This window comes from Rousettus aegyptiacus, unplaced genomic scaffold (assembly GCF_014176215.1).
Source record: "Rousettus aegyptiacus isolate mRouAeg1 unplaced genomic scaffold, mRouAeg1.p scaffold_m13_p_9, whole genome shotgun sequence".
Classification (NCBI taxonomy): Eukaryota; Metazoa; Chordata; class Mammalia; order Chiroptera; family Pteropodidae; genus Rousettus; species Rousettus aegyptiacus.
This window is the reverse complement of record NW_023416312.1, coordinates 31,970,050-31,989,036: the sequence shown is the minus strand read 5'-3', so window position 1 is coordinate 31,989,036 and position 18,987 is coordinate 31,970,050. Positions and strand designations below refer to the sequence as shown.

The 18,987-nt window shown below is 34.5% G+C and overlaps 1 protein-coding gene across 2 annotated transcripts in view; it reads right to left on the bottom strand.

Moving 5' to 3' along the window:
- CLCN5 (chloride voltage-gated channel 5) overlaps positions 1-18,987 on the bottom strand; it is a 152,914-nt gene that overhangs the window by 37,139 nt on the left and 96,788 nt on the right. For both annotated transcript variants that reach the window (XM_016153274.2, XM_016153276.2), the window contains exon 4: positions 5,624-5,770. In XM_016153274.2, the coding sequence (XP_016008760.1) occupies positions 5,624-5,770 (147 nt within the window). The remainder of the gene's footprint in view (positions 1-5,623; positions 5,771-18,987) is intronic.

Here is an 18,987-nt window from a genome sequence, read left to right as displayed (position 1 = left end):
TCTTTATGATCAGACCTATTGTTCAGCAGCTATAAGAGGCAAATTCTAACCCCAGCTCCACAACTCAACAGTTGTGTCACCTTGGGCAATTACCTTAATTTCTGTGAGTTTCAGGTTCCCCCTCAGTAAAATGAGAGGGTTATTAGCATAATTTTTTGGCCACTCATACATTGTGCTGAATGACTTTTGAGAAGATCTTAGCTTTGAGCCATTCCAAATAGTATTTTGACTGCACACTTGTCTGAGAACACACTTCTGGCAAAATCATAAAATGGCACTACCAATCTTTAGAGAAAAAAGTAAGACAGCTCATCAGTGAAGTACAGGACAACCTGGGATCCAAGACTTCTGGGATATTGTTAACTAGAGCTATATCAATATAGCTACAATATCCTTGGAGTACCTGCTAGCCACAGACCCCAGAAACATCCAGCACACACTCCTAAAACATTATAGCGATCCTTTTGTCCATCCGATGCCATAAACTGGAACAGGTGAGGTTAAAAGTAGTCTGCTCAGGATTTAAAGTACTGCCAAAGGAGCTCTAAAAAATATATGCGTGTGTGTGTGTTTCTTTCAAGAAAGTACAAAAGTGATTTCCCTAATTGAAAAATAAACGGAGCGCTTCTAGGTTCAGCTCTGGCAAGTAAAGAGCTTTAAAGTTGTTACTTCCGTCCTTAAAACAAACTGAACAAATGAGACAACTCAAAAATCAAGAACTTTTCTTGGGCCCAGTAGAGAGCTGAGGTTGCAGGGGAAACTGCAACCTCCAAATTTGAAGAAAAGGGCTTAGCCAAAGAAACACAGTTGAGATCTGCTTACCTAGAGTAGAAAATGCTGGAACCATAATCTCAGAGGGACACTTAAATGGCAACTTTGACGAATTGCTGAAGGCTGAGTGTGGACTTGCATGGAAGTGAGAAACTCCTATGGCTTACACTTTTGTGGGCTCTATCTCCAAATTCTCTACCAAGTTCTCTGTGAAGCTTCAAGAAAGATCCCCTCTTGACTCTGAGAAGGGGAGGTAAAGACTAACCACTATGAAATATCCCAGAGCTCTTTATAACAAAGGCCTATATATGCTCCAGGGAAAATTCTTTGGCTGAGCCTTATCCCAGTTGGGGGAAGGGCATTCCTCCTTCTCCAGACCCCCTCCCTTCCCAGCCTTCTTGTCTCACCTAAGGAAAAAAAAATCACAGTCAACAGGATCCTGGGCCTCCAGGAAATGGGCTAAGAAAGCTGAGGTCAGAAACAGGAATGGGGGCAGGGAGAACAAAAAGCTATACCACTGGACTAAAACTTCTGAGGTTACACTCACAAGACACAGGCCCAACAGACACTGGGGTTTAATCATAAGATGATAAAATGATCTTTTTCACAACTTAATTGGTAGATTTCATACACTATCATGTTGTTCATTTTAAAAGACTGTTTTTTCTTTTCCTAGGAGGTTGAGAGGTTATATTGAGGCTCACTAGGGTAGCCCCAAGCCCACTGTCACATGCTAGGGGGCCATGACCTGCCTGAACTTTGAAGTCATCCATGACTCTTTTCTAGTTTATTCCCCCATATCTAATTAGTCCTATCAATCCCCCCTCTGAAATTTCTCTAGAACTTAGTCCTTCTTCTTCATTCCTGTTGTCTTAACTCGGGACTTTTGATCTTTCACCTAGATTTTTAAAAAATAACAGTTTAACTGGTCTTCCATTCTCGAACCTACTCTTCCCATGAATCCATCCTCCACACTGCCATAAATTCTCTAAAACACAAATTCGATCATAACATTCCTCTGTTTTTAAATCATTTGATGATGCCTTGCTTACAAGATAAGATTCGAGGGCAAAAACAATCTGGACCCACCTAGATTTCTAACTAGATCTCTCACTTTATTCCCTGCTCTCCTCCCTCCAGCTCCAACTGCTAACAGTCCCACCCTTGGAGCCTCAGAATTCTGACACAGATTACATTTCTTGAATAGAAAAGACTCATGCTGCTGTGCCTTACCTCTGTTGCTCTCTCCCAGGAATGTCTCCTCAATCAACAGTTAGAGAGTAGCAGTAAGGCATGGTAGGTAGAAATACAAGCAGGTGAGGGGAAGAAGGGACTTAAAGAGGATTACTAAGACAGCATAGTGATCGGTTCAAATCTGGGTGCTTCATAAATATTGAATGAGTGAATGGATAAATGAATGAATGAATTGTTGACTATGAAGTCTAGGCTGCAGAGGCAGGCAAGTGAGAACAGATGGCCTATGAGAATAACTCTGAATTTTTTCCTGTTACTCAAGCTCTTTTTCTATTTTCTTCCCTATCCCCTTCTTTCAGATCTCCATGTTTATGTTTCCTCTAATTTACAGACTACTATAACATTACCTCAAATGCATTTAACTGTGCCATGCATATTTTATTTATTCATTCTTCATAAATCAATCCCTCTAGCCATTTGGAAAACAAGAACCACTCTATTGCCTTTCAAGTTCCTTTTAACTAATCTTTTTAGTACATGCTATTGTTCCTGGTACAATTGTGCACAGTTTCACCACCAAATATATAGGGCTTTATGACCTTTTTTTGTTGTTTTTATTAGGAAATTCCATGTGAAAACGTTAAAGAAAAAACAATTAAAAAGCAAAGCATGAAAATTACATTGCTACAGAGTGTAATGACTGATCTTCATGTGTAGCTCAGGGAAAACAGCCTTTTATTATTTTATGGCCAGAACTTGTAAACCACAAGCAGTCATTCTCCTGTAAAGGCTATTTAAAAGTGAAAAACTTCTCATGTAAAAACACACTCTACAATCACAGGCAATGTCAAAATCTTGTCTGTCTTAGTTTTCTACTCTATTAAATAGAAATAATGGATACTCGTTTGTCCCAATCACCTACTAAGAGCAATGTGAACACACAAAGTATTTGAGCAATCTGAATGCTATATTAAATCTTTTTCTATTCAAAGCAATGATGACGACTAAGCTAAACCACTCTGGTTTGGGAGAGGTAGCCAGTTTAAGTTCTAAATGACCACTTCTCTAGAGCAAATAATTGTTATAACTGACTCACCATGGTTATAACCTATACATAAGTGGAAGTGATACACAAACACATGTCCCTTTTATAGAAGAGGGCACATATGGCAAACCACCAAATACCAACAGTAAATACCTTTCTTTCATGAACTTCAAATTCAGGGACACTCTTCTACTGTCACTTTACTGAGATACCTTTACTAGGCAAATTTCTTGATATCCTTTTGAAACTGCAGTGTTCATACTAGTGTTTACCCAAAGTTGGTCACCTCCTCAGAGAGGCCTTCCCTGACCTTTCTAACTAGTGTTAAGCACCAGTTACCTTCTATCATCATTCTCTTTATTTCTATCCTAGTATTTATCACAATGGGTAATTAGGTAATCTGTTTATTCATTTACCCAACTAGATCTAAATTCCAGGTCATCTTGGATCTTATCTAAATTAATCCCACTACTGCATCCCAGTGCCTGCAATAGTGCCTGGGTCATACAGATGCTCAAAAGGTACTTGTTAAATGAATGGGTAAAGAAATTTATCCTTGCAGTGACAATAAAGTTAATCCAAACTTCTTAGTGTGACACTGAAGGCCCCAACTTACTTATGTGGGCTCATATTCTGCCTTTATAACTCTGTATATTATGACTGTTGATATCTCTGTAAAAGCTTGCTTTCTACCTGGAATCCTCTTCCTATCAAATAACTAAACGTTCAAGGTCCTTCTCGAATACATGAAATCTTTTTCAATCCTACACACACACACACACACACACACACACACACACACACACACACACACACAATGCTGCTTCTGCTAAGTTCTTGTGAGAGTTATAGTACTTAAAATATAGGGCTATAATAGAAATAATAATAACGATAATAACTTTTTATTGAGCATTAACTTGATGCCAGGTACGGATATAAGCACTTTTATATGTTATTACCTCATTTAATCCTAAAAATTACTCTAAGAGATAGGAACTATCAAAGGTCCTTATGTGTCTATTTAGCTAGCTAGAATCAACTTCATGAAGGCAGGGATGGTGCCTTAAAGCCTTGCTAATTCCCAGAACCTAGCAAAGTATCTGCAATGTTATATGTCCTTAATACAAATTTGCTGAATACTGAATTCTGACAGTAGTTTCTGGTCCTCTGACTTTACTCTGAGAATGGCAATCCCAATTAGTTAAAGAACCAGTTTAAAGTAATTATACAAATTTAATCTTAAAGTGATGCAGTCCTTTCTAATCACAAGAAACTCGGAAGTCACAAAAGAAAAGGGTGATATACCTAGCTGTATGATATTTTTAGATATTTTTAGATTGAAAAACAAAGTTAACAAAGGCAAACCAGAATTGGAAAAAATATATTTAACCTACATTAGACAAAAGATTAATCCTATTATATGAACAGGAAACTTTCAGAAAAAGAAATTTAAATGGTTAGTACACATATGAAAAAATGATCAATTTCATTAATTTAAAAAAGTAAAATTTAAAACAAAAGAAATGTATTTCTTTATCTATTTTACTTATCTTATTGTAAAAATGAAAAACAAATTATAATATTCAACACCAGCAAGGCTGTGGAGAAATAAGCAGTCTTATACACTCACTGCACAGAAATGCTTTCGCATACTTAAAAGATATCTATGTACACAGACATACACACACACAAGGTTATTCATTGCAGCACTATTTATAATAGCAAAAGATTGGAGACTACTGAAACATGCATCAATAGACACTTGGCTAAATAAACTACACTATTTTGTAATACAGCTATACTATGAAATTGTATGCAGCTATTGAAAAGTATGATGTTACTGGATAGTCAAATACTAGATGAGGGGAATTCTCATTTTATAAATCTATTCTGCATACTAAAAACCAAAAAATGTCAATTATAAAAAAGAGAAAGAATTTAAACAGATACTTCATCAAAGAGTATGTAAGATTGGCAAATAAGCACACAAAAGAATGGTAAACATGATAAGCCATTAGGGAAATTAAAGCCATGTGATAACACTACATACCTATTAGAATGGCTAAAATAAAAAATTATGGAACATACCAAGAGCTGTCAAGAATGTGGAGCAAGTAACATAGCTAGTTCAGATGCAAAATGGTACAGCCACTCTGGAAGATGGTTTGGAAGTTTCTTATAAAGTTCAACATACATTTACCACAAGATCCAGCAACCCCACTCCATGGTATACTACTCAGCAAGAAAAAGGAATGAATAACTTGGGTGAATCTCCAAAGCAATAAGCTAAGTATATGAAGTCAGTTTCAAAAGGTAACATATTATGCAACTACATTTTTATATGACATTCTTGAAAAGGAAAAACTATAGGGACACAGAATAGATCACTGGTTACCAGATATTGGGGTAGGGAGGTCTGACTGCAAAGGGATAGCAACAGGGGATTCTTTTGAGTATTGAACTATTCTGCATCTTGTCAGTGGTGGTGGATACAAGAATCTATGCATGTGATAAAATTCACAGGACTGTGTACCAGAAAATTAATTAACTTTACTATACATACATTAAAAATCCTTTTTTAAAAAGATAAATTGTCATTAGCGGTAATGATACCTTCTGTTTCTCCATCTAACGGAGGAACATCATCCCTCATGGAGAAATCCATAGCTGTCCCTGGTATGTCCATCAAGTCTTCATCACTGGAGCTGTTCTGAAAGCTATTGAAACTCCCCTGCTGAAAGCCTCTGTTATCCATGGCTCCTGTGCAGAAAGGAAAACAGGAAGCTTATTATAATGACCTCCAAAACCCTTACCATTTACTGTTTTTCAAATTGTGGTAAATATATATAAAATTTACCATTTGACCCATTTTAAACTAGACAATTCAGAAGCATTAAATACATTTACGATATTGTGCAATCGTCACTATCCATTACCAGAAATTTTTCATCGTCCTGAACAGAAACTCTGTACCCAGTAAATATAACTCTTCATCCTCCCCTCAACCCCTTATAACCTCAATTCCCATTCTGTTTCTATGATTGGCTGGTTCTGGATGTCATACAAATGTAATCATATAACACGTGGTCTTTTGTGTCTGGCTTCTTCCACTTCTTATAATGTTTTCAAGACTTATCCACATTATAGCATGTATCAGTACTTCGCTCCTTTTTAGAACTGAATAATACCCATTTTATGGATATACCACAGTTTGCTTATCCATTCATCAGTTAATAGACATTTGGGTAGTTTTCACCTTTTAGGTTACCATTTATTCTTATGTCTTCTTTCATACTCTTACTTTGATAATATAGACATGCTAACTACTTAGTATATTCAGTTATCTTCCAGATGTAATAATGTACCTCTACTCTTACCATGTAGTTGAGAGCAGTTTTTTGAGAACCATGCAAACAAACAAATAATATGAGGACATGTACACAAAATTCATAGTAGTTCATAAGTAATCAACTGAAATAAAAAAAAGTGACTCATCATTATCAAGAAATGTGCTAGCCATTTGGGAGTGGAAAAACATTTCTTTATGCCTCTGAGTTTCCCAGAGCTCCTAACACAATGTAGATGCACAGAAATACCAGGATGAAAAGGCATACTGTGCCATTCAATGTTGTTCTCTGCTCAAGAATTTAATATTAAAGATGAAAAATTTTTTATATCCCAGTGTGAATCTTCACATATAAATTCTACTCAAAAATAAAAATCTTAGTACAGTCAACTATACTTTAATTAAAAAGAGCTTTATATTTCAGAAAAAAAAACTTAGTATTTTGTTTTTTAAAAAAAACAGCATTATATATTGCTTCTTGGCTTTTTGGCTAATATCAAGTGTAAAAAACAGCATTATAGCCAACTTCTCATTTTTTTTTTTAGGAAACCTTGATTCAGAATTATAGTCAGAAAAATTCTATTGGGTTAGGTGAACAATATTCCTTCTGAGGTATTCCAACTTTTTAAAGAAACTACTTATTCTAGGTTATCAGAATTATGTGTGATGAATGTGGTAAAAACCAAATAGGTTAAATTAAGCAATAGGCCTGAAAAATTGGAATCATAGCAAATAAATACTTTAAACATTGAGCATAAAGGAGAAAAAACAACTTTTACCAGATACTTATCAGTTTTCAGGCACTGAATTATATGCTTAAAAGTACACTCTTTCACTTAATTTTTCCAACGTTCCTATGCTATGGCATTATCACTCCTAGTGCAGATGAGGAAACTAAAGCTCAGAGAGGCTAAGTAACTTGCTCGGTTAGTGTCAAATAAAAGTTAAGCTCCAAATCATGTGTTCGATTTCACAATACCTCACTTGTTATAAAGAGACCAAACTGACTGACGTGTGAATGATATTTATGAACCACCCACTATGTATAAATCATTGTGGAATAGACAGATACAAAAAAATGATGCTGGGTAAGCCAGATGACATGAAGTTTGGGAGACAAATATTTGGGGGTTATCAGATCAAGGTGATGGTTGAAATCAAGAGAACAGATATTCTAAGGAAAACCTGCTGGTCACTTATGGATAAGGATGAATATAAATAGAAAGGTATTCTCAATATCTTTCCTTAATATGCACAAGTAGCTTGAACTCTGTGCAGATTTGAATTAAACAATAGGTTCCCCAGCAAGATTACCATGCTGATGTGACATATGGTCACACAGAGTAGGGTCAGTTATCCAAAGGTACTAATAATATACAAAATTACTGATCATAAAACCATGTCCTCAGCTACAAAACTCTATCCTTGCTATGTGGATCAAATGAGTCCTAGGATACTAAGAATCCATGCTTTGTGGTCTTAGCCAAACTCCTTCACTGCTCCCCGACCCTTCATCCTTGAGAGACTCCTCCCCCAGCTCTATCTTGCTTCCTTCACTCCTCTTTTCCAAGAACTCCTGAAGCAATGCACTTATACAAATTCCCTTTCTCAACTGCCACTTCTAGGGAACCTGACCTATGATAGGATCCTTAGCAGTTTTTTCCTATTACTAACAACAGATAAGAAACCCTGAATCTCTCTATCTTCCCTCCTGTCATCAAGGAAGATGTGTTTTTTCCTCTCCATTTAAGAAAAAAACAGCCCCTCTACTTTGCTCTGGATCTGACTGAGATAACAGCTCCTTCCCTGCCTTCTGGTTTACAAAAGCCCCCACCTTATCCATGGGGAATAAATCCAGTGGATTTATTCACTGGATTTAATAAATTCAGGGGATTCCTGAAACCATGGATAGTACCGAACCCTACATATACGGTTTTTTCCCTGTACATACGTACCTATAAATAAAGTTTAATTTTTAAAAGAAGTAGAGTAAGAAATTAAAAATAATAAAATGGAATAATTTAACAGTATCCTATAATAAAAGTTATGTGAATGCAGTCTCTCTCTGATAATATATTTGGTAACCGAGATGGCTACTAAGTGACTAACAGTGGGTAGCATACAACAACAGTATGGATACACTGGACAAAGGGATGATTCACATCTGGGGTGGGACAGAGCAGGACTTTGTGAGATTTCATCATGGTGCACAGAATGGTGTACAATTTAAAACTTACGAATTTTTTATTTTTGGAATTTTCCATCTAACATTTCTGAACCACAGTTGACTGTGGGTAATTGAAACATGGAAAGTGAAACTGTGAATAAAGGGGGGACTACCATACTTACTTTTATCCTTTAAGGAAATCTACTGTCTCTAGCTCTCATCTCTACTTCAACCTCCAGTCCTGAATTCCTAATAACTTCATTTGACAATTCTGTTACTACTTTAAACTCAATAGGATGAAAATGAACAACAACAATGACAAAAGAAATAACATTAACTTAAACAGAAATAATAAAATTCAAACAAGGCCTGTTCCTGGACCCTCACCCTCCATATCAACTTTCCTTTTAAAATGCAGGTGGCATCAGAGTCAATATTTGCAGTTAATATTTGTCTAACTCTGGGATTTACCTCATTCAATGATCCTATGAAATTAATGTTAAAGTATATATTCAAGGTTTCTGGAAATCTTAGCTGAAAATAAGCACCATTTTAGCTGATGATAACTAAGACTAACAGAGTAGTAGTACAATTCAAGAGGTTCTGTTTTGTTTAAATTTATTAAGTGTACATGAATTCTACACAGTGACTAGCACTAAAAGAAAGCAAGACAATTTGCAAAATGAAGCAAAATCCTTTCCCTTTCTCTCCACTGTTTACATGTTTCAATCAGGAAATGGTTTAAAATACAGAATTCCAACAACTCTACATTAGCCACACAAATCATAGGAATAAAATGTATGGGGAGTGCAAAAATAATTTATGTTTGGCTTTGGGATATGTTCTGTAGTCATATTTTCAGATGGGTGTAACTATTGTTCTAGGAATTCATTAAAACAAAATAATGATGGTACAAGATGAAAATTCAACAAAGGAGACGCTGGAAAACTTACCAGTTTCCCCATAGGGACCTTACAAACTCCTTCCTGTAACCCACTGACACAAAACAATTCAGCTAAATTGAGCTGCTTCATTCCAAACATTTCCTGGAGCAGTTATCTGTTTTACTGTTTGGGTTATAAAGTGCTTCCTTAATAAGTACATAGAAATAAAGAGTCAAGAAAAGAAAATTAGAAGCAGCAGGCAAATCAAGCAAAACAGATGCTATAAATGGGAATTCAACAAACAAACTAAATACAATCAGTAAAATTGAAAGTGATATTTGTCCATGGATAAACCATTCTGGTAGTCTTTGGTTTTATTTTTATAATAATAAGTTCAAGAGGAAAAGTTAAAGCAGCAGAAAAATGAAGAAATAATTGAAAGTTCTTTAAAGCTGAGATTCGAATCCATATCTAGTAGAACTCTAAACCTAGTTCTCTCACTACAACACTTTGGGTCTTCACTATCACATGTCGATCCAGAGAATGGCATATCTGAAATAAATCAAACCTCTGATGGACCAAAACAACAACAACAACAACAACAACAACAACAACAAGAACAACAACAACAACAATTCTAGATGGCCACAAGCCTGTGATCGGTTAGAATTTAGGGTGGGCCAGGAACAAAGCAAGGGGATTTGACTTATTATCCCAACCGGTGGATATACATATAGCGCTTGTCATATAATAGAAGCCTATGGAGGGGAGTGATCAAGGGAAAATGTTTTGGTTGATATTTGTGTTACATAGGTGATGCTTTCAGCTTAAAGGCACTTTCAGTGCCTTATGTTGCTTTCTTGCTTAAAATCACAAGCTGGTTCCCCATTGCCTATAGGGTCAAGTTTAAATTTATTTTCATGACATTCAAGGATGTGTCAAATCTATATCCTATCTGCTGAGAGAAACTTGTCTACTGCCACGAATTTGTTATACCCCATATAGACCATGTACTTTTATTCTTCCATGCCTTTGCTCAGGCCAGATACTCTATCTGGAATCCCGCCCAGCCCTCTCCTTCAATCCTCTTTCAACCTGGTAAAATCTCATTCTATCCATGTAGGACCAGTTTAAAAAGGCTTTTCTCTCAACACCCTCTTTGTTCAGACATCTATGTTGATCCCATAATCTCTTCCACTGAGTCCTATGACTACATACACCATGTCCTTCTCATTTCTGTTGTCCCAACAACTCTAGTGTTTCAGAGTACATGCTCAATAAATGCTTATTGAGAAGGATTCCCATTGGAGAGGAAGGGTAAACAGACAATCAACATATTTATATGGTTGGTACTCAATAAATCTAAATCTATGCCTTGCACTATGAGGGTAGAGAATTGGGGATACAAAAAGCATTTGTTACCTTGTCACTACGCTCAAGGAATTTATGATCTAGTTGGGAAGAAAAATTTTCACATAATGCAATTATACAACAGCTAAGTATTAAACTTTTAAAATCAAAGTTCATTTGGCATTCAAAAATGGAGGGGAGATTTTAAGTGAGAGAAGGCTTCATGGAGGAGAGAGGATATTCTAGGCCCAGTGCAAAATGGCCATAATGTTGTAATGAGAACAAGGCTGGCATCTGTGCTTGACTAAAGGACAGGGTAGGTATCTTTGAGCAAATAGGTGTTGATTTACCATGATGGACCTGGGAAACCAATGGAGTCACGGTTGTTTTTCAGGAACAACATGATAAAAACATGATTTTAAGAGGTAAGTGTAGCAGCAGTGGGCTGGAAGCATGAGAGGAAGAAAGGGCTAGGAAGGTAGTTTGCTACTTTCACTTTTGATGTAGGTGATTTAGAATGGAGGAGGAGGCATATTCTCAACAGTTTCACTGAAAGAGGAAGGTTGGGGTGGGATATGATGCTAGTTTGTAGTATAGCATACTGGCATCTTGTTTCACTAGTGACAGTGATATGTGTTGGTTCAAATAAATTAATACTTCCATCTCAACTAGCCCATTTGGCAAAGACAAAAGTAAAATCAATGGGTGAGCTGATACATGTGACCTTCAAATGAAAATATAATACATATCAAATACTCCAATGCTAACAAGCACAAAGAAGCAATACACTTTTCTATTTTTTATTTTTGTTCCACAAAAATATCTGTTGATCTGCACATGGCATTCTGTATATTATTCATATTAATATAAAAAGTTTTGATCTTGCAGACCCCCAAAAAAGAGTCTCAGGAAATCCACAGATTAATCTTTGAGAGTTGCTGAAATAGAGAAAGAATAAAAACTGGAGAAACTATACTTGGGCCACACCCACAAGATGGCTACAGAAGTACCATGAGGTTCAACAACAATAGTCTATCAGGCGTGACAAAAACAACACTCAAAACAGAGTTCATAGATTACTTTCACTTTGAAATATAGGATTAAAACTCCTAAATAAACTTTAACAAACTGAATATAGCATCGGATTGAAATATTTGCCTGATATAAATAAAGAAGGTTTATTTCAAGAACACAAGACTGGTATCACAAGAGAAACTCAACATAATTTGTCAGATTGACAGATACAATTTTAAAAGCCATACTTATCTCAAAAGACATCAAAAATGGATTTTTAAAATCTATATTTATTATGAATATTTAAATATATTCCAGGCAGAGATTTCTTTCTTGACATGATATCAAATATTTTAACTAAAACCAAGAAGCAAAATATCATTCCATTTAATACATGAAGGAAATGATGCCTCCTATTGCCAATTATACTTAACACAGTACCAAAAAACTTTAAGAGGAAAAAGTGGAGAATGTATCCCAGGTCCTTGAATAACATTGTTTTGTTCAACATCATATTCTTATAACGTTGATGTAATCCTATAGTAACAAGTCTTATTTACATCAATTAGCCTGTGGTAAAGTTGGTTTTGTTATACATTGTTTTGCTTTAAGTTGCAGAAAGGAAGAAACATAATATTCTGATATTTGGATTGCATGAATGCATATCTATACAACTCTAGGAATATTAACTAAAATAAAGATAATTACAAGGTAAATATATTTTTAAAACTGCATTCCTATGTACTACTACAGAATTAGAAAATACAATAATTTATTTATATGGAGATATAAATACAATATTATTCTAAAATTTATAAAAGCTAAGCAGGAGGAAAACAAAGACATGTCAATCCAGATCTATCTTGCTCTTGGATGGAAAGTCTAAATATAGCAATAATGAAAATAATCCTAATTTGCATTGTATTATATCTATATATTACTCTAAAGTCCCCATGGCATCCTTTATATAACTTGAAAGGTTGTTAGTGAAATTCCTCTAGAAAAATAAGTAGGCAAGGATATCAGTATATGTATTTTCTTAAACATAAATATGGCAAACTTATCCTTGTCAGATTTTAATCTTCTACAAAGAAACAATCATCGAAACCTTACAGAATTTATAAAAATAGAGATTCTAGCAATAGATACAAACTATTATAAGAACTTAATAGTTGATAAACCAGAAGCAACACAAATATAGAAGAATCACTTTTTAGTAAACAGTTGAAGGATTGATAGATATCAAAATGGAAAACAATATAGGATTACAACATAAATCATATGGCAATAAATCAGAAATGGGATTTTTTACAGTTGGTTTAAAAAAGAACACAAATAGCATATTTATCCCAGATGTAGAGAATAGACAAAATTATTTCTGACTATAGAAAGATATAAAATGATTAATTTATATGTACTAAAAATAAATAATTTTTTGCATCAGAGATTATGTGCAATACAATGAAGTGAAAGGAACACTTCATTTATCTTTATTACTGATAAAAATAATAAAAAAAGGTGGCTACAAATATCCAAGTAAAAATCAAAGGAGGACTTCCAGTTTCCGGGAGAGCAGGTAGAGACCTTGGAAGTCATTACTCTGATCCTCACAATGAGAAGAAAGCTGGACAAAATGAAAATCCACAATTCTTCTTAGATCCATCAGAGAACTGAGGTCATAGGGAAAACTGCTGCCCTCCAAATTCGGGAAACAGACAGGATGATACATAGATTCATAGCTCACATAAGCAAAAACATCCATGAGAACCAGTACCAGGGTAGAAGAACTTCAATTTTAATTGAAGAATAGCTAGAGGCTCAGTGTGGGACAAGTTTGGGAGTTAAGAACTAGAAAAGGCCTAGTCTTGGGGGGACCCTACATTTCTGTAAATTTTGCTTCCAGGAGCTGTACTGGTGAAGACCAGAGAAAAATCTCCTTGTGCTTCCAGGAGGGGGCAGAGAAATGAACCAGAGCATTCAGTTCATCTTAACAAGAGAAGCCTTGTTTTAAGAAGCCTGTCTCACATAAGAGAAACAAAACAAACCAAAACTGAGAAACACTTATGAATTTCACAACCAAGGGGTACAGGCTCACTAAAAGACTCAAACTTAATCATAGGACTATAGAACACTTCCCTTCTCTCCACCACCTTCCTACCACATCAATAGGGCTCCTGAATAACAACAGGTGAATACAACTACAAAAATTGCATGCCTTAAACCTTATTTAAGAAGTCATCTCTAGGGAAACCAAATAGAAGAGACAAAAAAAAAGACGCTAGAGAAAATTTTAGCCTCTGACACATACAGCTACAGCAAACAGAAAACACATCCTAACCTCTTCCAGATAAATACAAAACCTCACATTAAAGGCCTATTTACCTTAGTTACTTTTTTACCCATATGTCATGTCCAGCTTCCAAAAAAATTTACAAGGCATTCTAAAAGAAAAAAAAAACACCTGGAGAGTGAGATATGAAAAAAATGTTGGCTTTATCACAACAGCAATTTAAAATAACTATAATATGCTAAGGACCTTAATGGAAAAGGTAGACAGCATGTCAGAACAGATGGGTAATGTAAGCAGAGAGATAGAAACTCTAAGAAAAAAATAAAAATGAAATGTAAGGGATCTATAAAATAAATAATGTCTTTGACGGCTCATCAAAAGACTGGACACAGCGGAAGATAAGAATCAGCAAGCCTGAAGAAATGTCAAGAGAAAGTTCCAAAACTGAAATGCAAACAGAATTTAAAAATGAACAGAATATCAAGAACTGTGGGACGTAACAAATGCAGAATGAGAATACCAGAAGAAGAAAGAAAGGAAAAGAAAAAGAATAGTCATGTATCACTTAATTACAGAGATGTGTTCTGAGAAATGCATTGTTTGGTAATTTCATCATTATGCAAGCATCACAGAGTGTACTTACACAAACCTAGATGCTATAGCCTACTACATACCTAAGCTATATGGTTATAGCTTATTGCTCCTAGGCTATAAACCTGTATGACATGTTACTGTGCTGAATACTATAGACAACTGCAACAAAATAGTAAGTATTTGTATATCTAAACATATCTAAACATGAAAAGTAAAAATACGGTATGAAAGATAAAAAATGGTACACCTGTGGAGGGCACTTACCGTGAATGGAGCTTACAGGACTGAATGTTGCTCTCAGTGAGTCTGTGGGTCAGTGGTGAGTGAATGTGAAGGCCTAGGACATTACCGTACATTACTGTAGACTTTATAAACACTGTCTCACAAGCCTTTCCCCTGCTTCCTTCCTATAGGTTCAGAAATAGAACATCAAAGCTATCAATGCCACTCCATGAACAGGGATATGGGTTGGAGTGATTGGAAATATTGAAGAGAAATTGGCTGAATAAGGCATAGACATCATACTAGTGACTGTCAGGAAGGAGTAAAAGGTTGCCTGAGGATCATAAGGAATAAAAAAATCAAGATAGAGATAGAAAAAAAAACCTAGGGGATGGTAATGGCAATGTGGTTTTGACTATTGTGAATTGGAGCAGTGGTCAGATTAAGAAACTTTGTGGTATTCATTTTAAAAAGAGCATGTTTAACATAGAGAAAATGTAGAAGTGAGGATTCAATATTTTGACTTTGGAAATTTGCTTTTGGTTCCATTGACCTTATCTGGCACAAAAGACTCTCCCTGGCATAGAACCAATAGAAGAAATAAAACTTATCTATGTTTTACAGTATTATGACCTGAAAATATTTCCATATTTCCAAAGGACAGGAACAGGCTGGCTCAACACTACCACAGAAAGCTTTTACTAAAGTGGCAGTGGCACTTAATACTTATTAAACTAGCTCCTGTATACCTCAGTACTTGCACAGGACCTTAGGTCCTTGACAAAGAATTTACTGCAAGGTACTCTGAAGAGCATCAAGCTAGATATGGGAGGACTGTAGCACCTCTGAATATGTAATGAAATAGGTCAGTAGCTGGCTGATTGAGATATAATCTATATACTCAAACTTGAGGTGTTATGAATGAGAGGGAATCTACTGCCAAGCCCCACAGATATTGCTCCCTTCAGCGAAAAAAATAATTACTCTTGAACCACATATCCTCCATTTCTTACAGGAAATTTAACTCTATTATAATCTATCAGGATCATCGTCATATATAGTGTGTCATTGACTGAAATGTCAGTATGTGGCACATTGACTGCATTCGAAGCAATAATGACTGAGAGTAATCTAAAATTAATGATCGATACCAAACTACATGTCCAGAATTCTCAGAGAACACTAAAGAGGATAAATATTTTAAAAATCTACAATGAGGCATATCATATCTAAACCAGAACATCAAAGAAAAAATCGTGAAAGCAGCCAGAGGGAAAACTTGCCTTACCTATAGAAGAACAAGGATTAGAATTACATCAAACTTCTCTTCAGAAACCATGCAATCAAGAAGAAAGTAGTATTAAACATATGAAGGGTTGAAAAGAACCACCAATCAAGAACTCTGGGTCCAGAGAAATACTTCCTCAAAACTGAATGAGAAATTAAGATTTTTCTCAGAAAAACAAAAATTAAAGGAATTAGGCAGCAGTATATCTGCCTTGTAGGACATGTTAAAAGAAATTCTTCAGAAAGAAGAAAAATTATACAGGTAAGAAACTCAGGCCTACATAAAAAGAAAGGAAGAGCAAGAGAAGGAATAAATAAAAATGAAATATTTAATCCTTATTCTTTTCCTCCATCTGCCTTTTATTAAATTGAGATATAATTGTCATAGAACATAGCATGTTATAATATGGCATAAAATAATAATGTTTCAGATATACAACTAATAATTTGACATTTGTATATACTGTGAAATAATCACTACAATAAATTTAGTTAACATTGTTATTTTTATTCTTAATTAATCTAACAAATAAGTTTGTTCAAAATAATAATGGCAACAATGCATTCAGTGATGACAGCTTCCAGATAAGTGAAAAGACAACAATGTTATAAAGGACAGGGAAAAGGAAGTAGGAATACCCTGTTATATGGTATTTGCATTATCCATGAAGTCATATTGTGTTATTTGAAAGAAGATTTTGATTAGTTGTAAATGTATACTGCAAACACAAGGGCAACCACTGAAAAAAGGTTTTAAAAAAGAAATATAATTGGTATGCTAAGAGAAAAAATAGGATAATACAAAATGCTTGACTAAAACCAGAGAAAGCAGAAAAAGGGTGGAAGACAAAATAAGGAAGAAAAAAAAAAACCAAGGACAACGAATAGGAAACAGTAACAAATATGACAGATCATATGGATCCAACCGCATCAGGAATCACTTTAAACGTCAATGGTCTAAACATAACAGTTAAAAGACTGCCAGAATGGGTAAAAATGCAGTATCCGACTATGTTTTCTACAAGAAATCTACTTTAAATATAAAGGCACAGATTAAAAGGAAGGAGATGGATAAAGATATAACATGCTACCACTAATCAAAAGGAAGCTAAAGTAGTTATATTAATTTCAGACAAAGCAGATTTCAGAGCAAGGAAAATTATCAGGGATGAAAAGTGGCATTACATAATGATAAAGGGTCGATTCTGTAAGAAGCCATAACAGTCCTTAACGTTTATGTGCCTAACAATAGAGCATAAAATTGCATAAGGCAAAAAGTGATAAAATGGCAAGGAGAAACAGATAAACCCACTGTTATGGTTGGAAACTCCAATACCCCTCTACTGGAAGTAAGACAGATCCAGCAGCAGAAAATCAGTAAAAATAAAGTTGAACAGAATCATCAATCAAATGGACCTAACTGACATCTGTAGACACTTAGTATCTAACAACATCATCAGAATATATAGCCTTCCCAAGCTCACATGGAACATTCTCTAAAATAGCTGACATTCTGGGCTATGAAATATACCTTAACAAATTAAAGAAAAAAAACAAATGATACAAAGTCTGCTCAGATAATAATGGAATTAAACTAGAAATCAATAAAGAAAGATAGGTAGAAAATCCCAAAATACTTTAAGATTAAACAACACACATCTAAATAACACATGGGTCACAGAAGAAGTTGTAGGAGAAATTAAAAAAAAACATTTTGAACTAAATGAAAATGAAAAATAACTTATCAAAATTTGTGTGATACAGAAAACCTAGTGCTTAGAAGGAAATCTACAGCATTGAATGCATATATGAGAAAAGAAGAAAGATCTAAAATATATTACCTAAGCTTTCACCATAGGAAACTAGAAAAATAAATGTAAATTAAACCCAAAATAAGAAGAAAAAAATAAGTAATAAAAATTAGAGGAGAAATCAATGAAATTGAAGACAGGAAATCAATAAAGAAAATCGAAACCAAAAGTTGGTTCTTTGAAAAGATCATAAAATTAACAAACCTATACCCAAGTTAATTAAGAAAAAGAAGATACAAATTACTAACATCAAAAATGAAACAAGGATCATCACTATTAATCATATGAACAATACAAAGATAAAGGAATATTATTAACAAACAATTCTATGCTCACAAATTTGAAAACCTAGATGAAATGGATTAATCCCTGAAAGATACAGTCTATGAAAACTCATACAAAGAGAAATAGATCAATGAATATGTCTATATCTATTAAAGAAACTGAATCACTAATTAATAACCTTCCAAAACAGAAAGTACCAGGCCCAGATGGGATCACTGGTGAATTCTACCAAATATTTAAAGAAGAAATTAAATCAATTCTCTACAATTTCTTTCAAAAAATAAAAACAAAGACAATACTTACTAACTCATTCTAAGTAGCTAGAATTATCTTAATACTTAAACAAGACAAAGATATTACAAGGAAAACTATAGACCAATCTCTCCCTCAAACATTGCAAAAATCCTCAAACATTGCAAAAAAAAATATGAGCAGATCAAATTCAACAATGGATGAAAAAACTATATACCATACCGATTGTGATTTATTTTAGGCACGTAAGGCAGGTCTAACATTATAAAATCAATTAATGTAATGCATCGCATGAAAAGGCTAAAAAGAGAAATGTTATAGGCATATTGATTTATACAAAAAAAAAGTATTTTACAAAATCTGACATCTGTTCATAATAAAAATCTCTCAGCAAACTAGGAATGAAAGGTAACTTCCTCAATCTGATTAAGAATATCAACAAAAAAAACCTAGAGCTAGCACTCTTGGAAAAAAT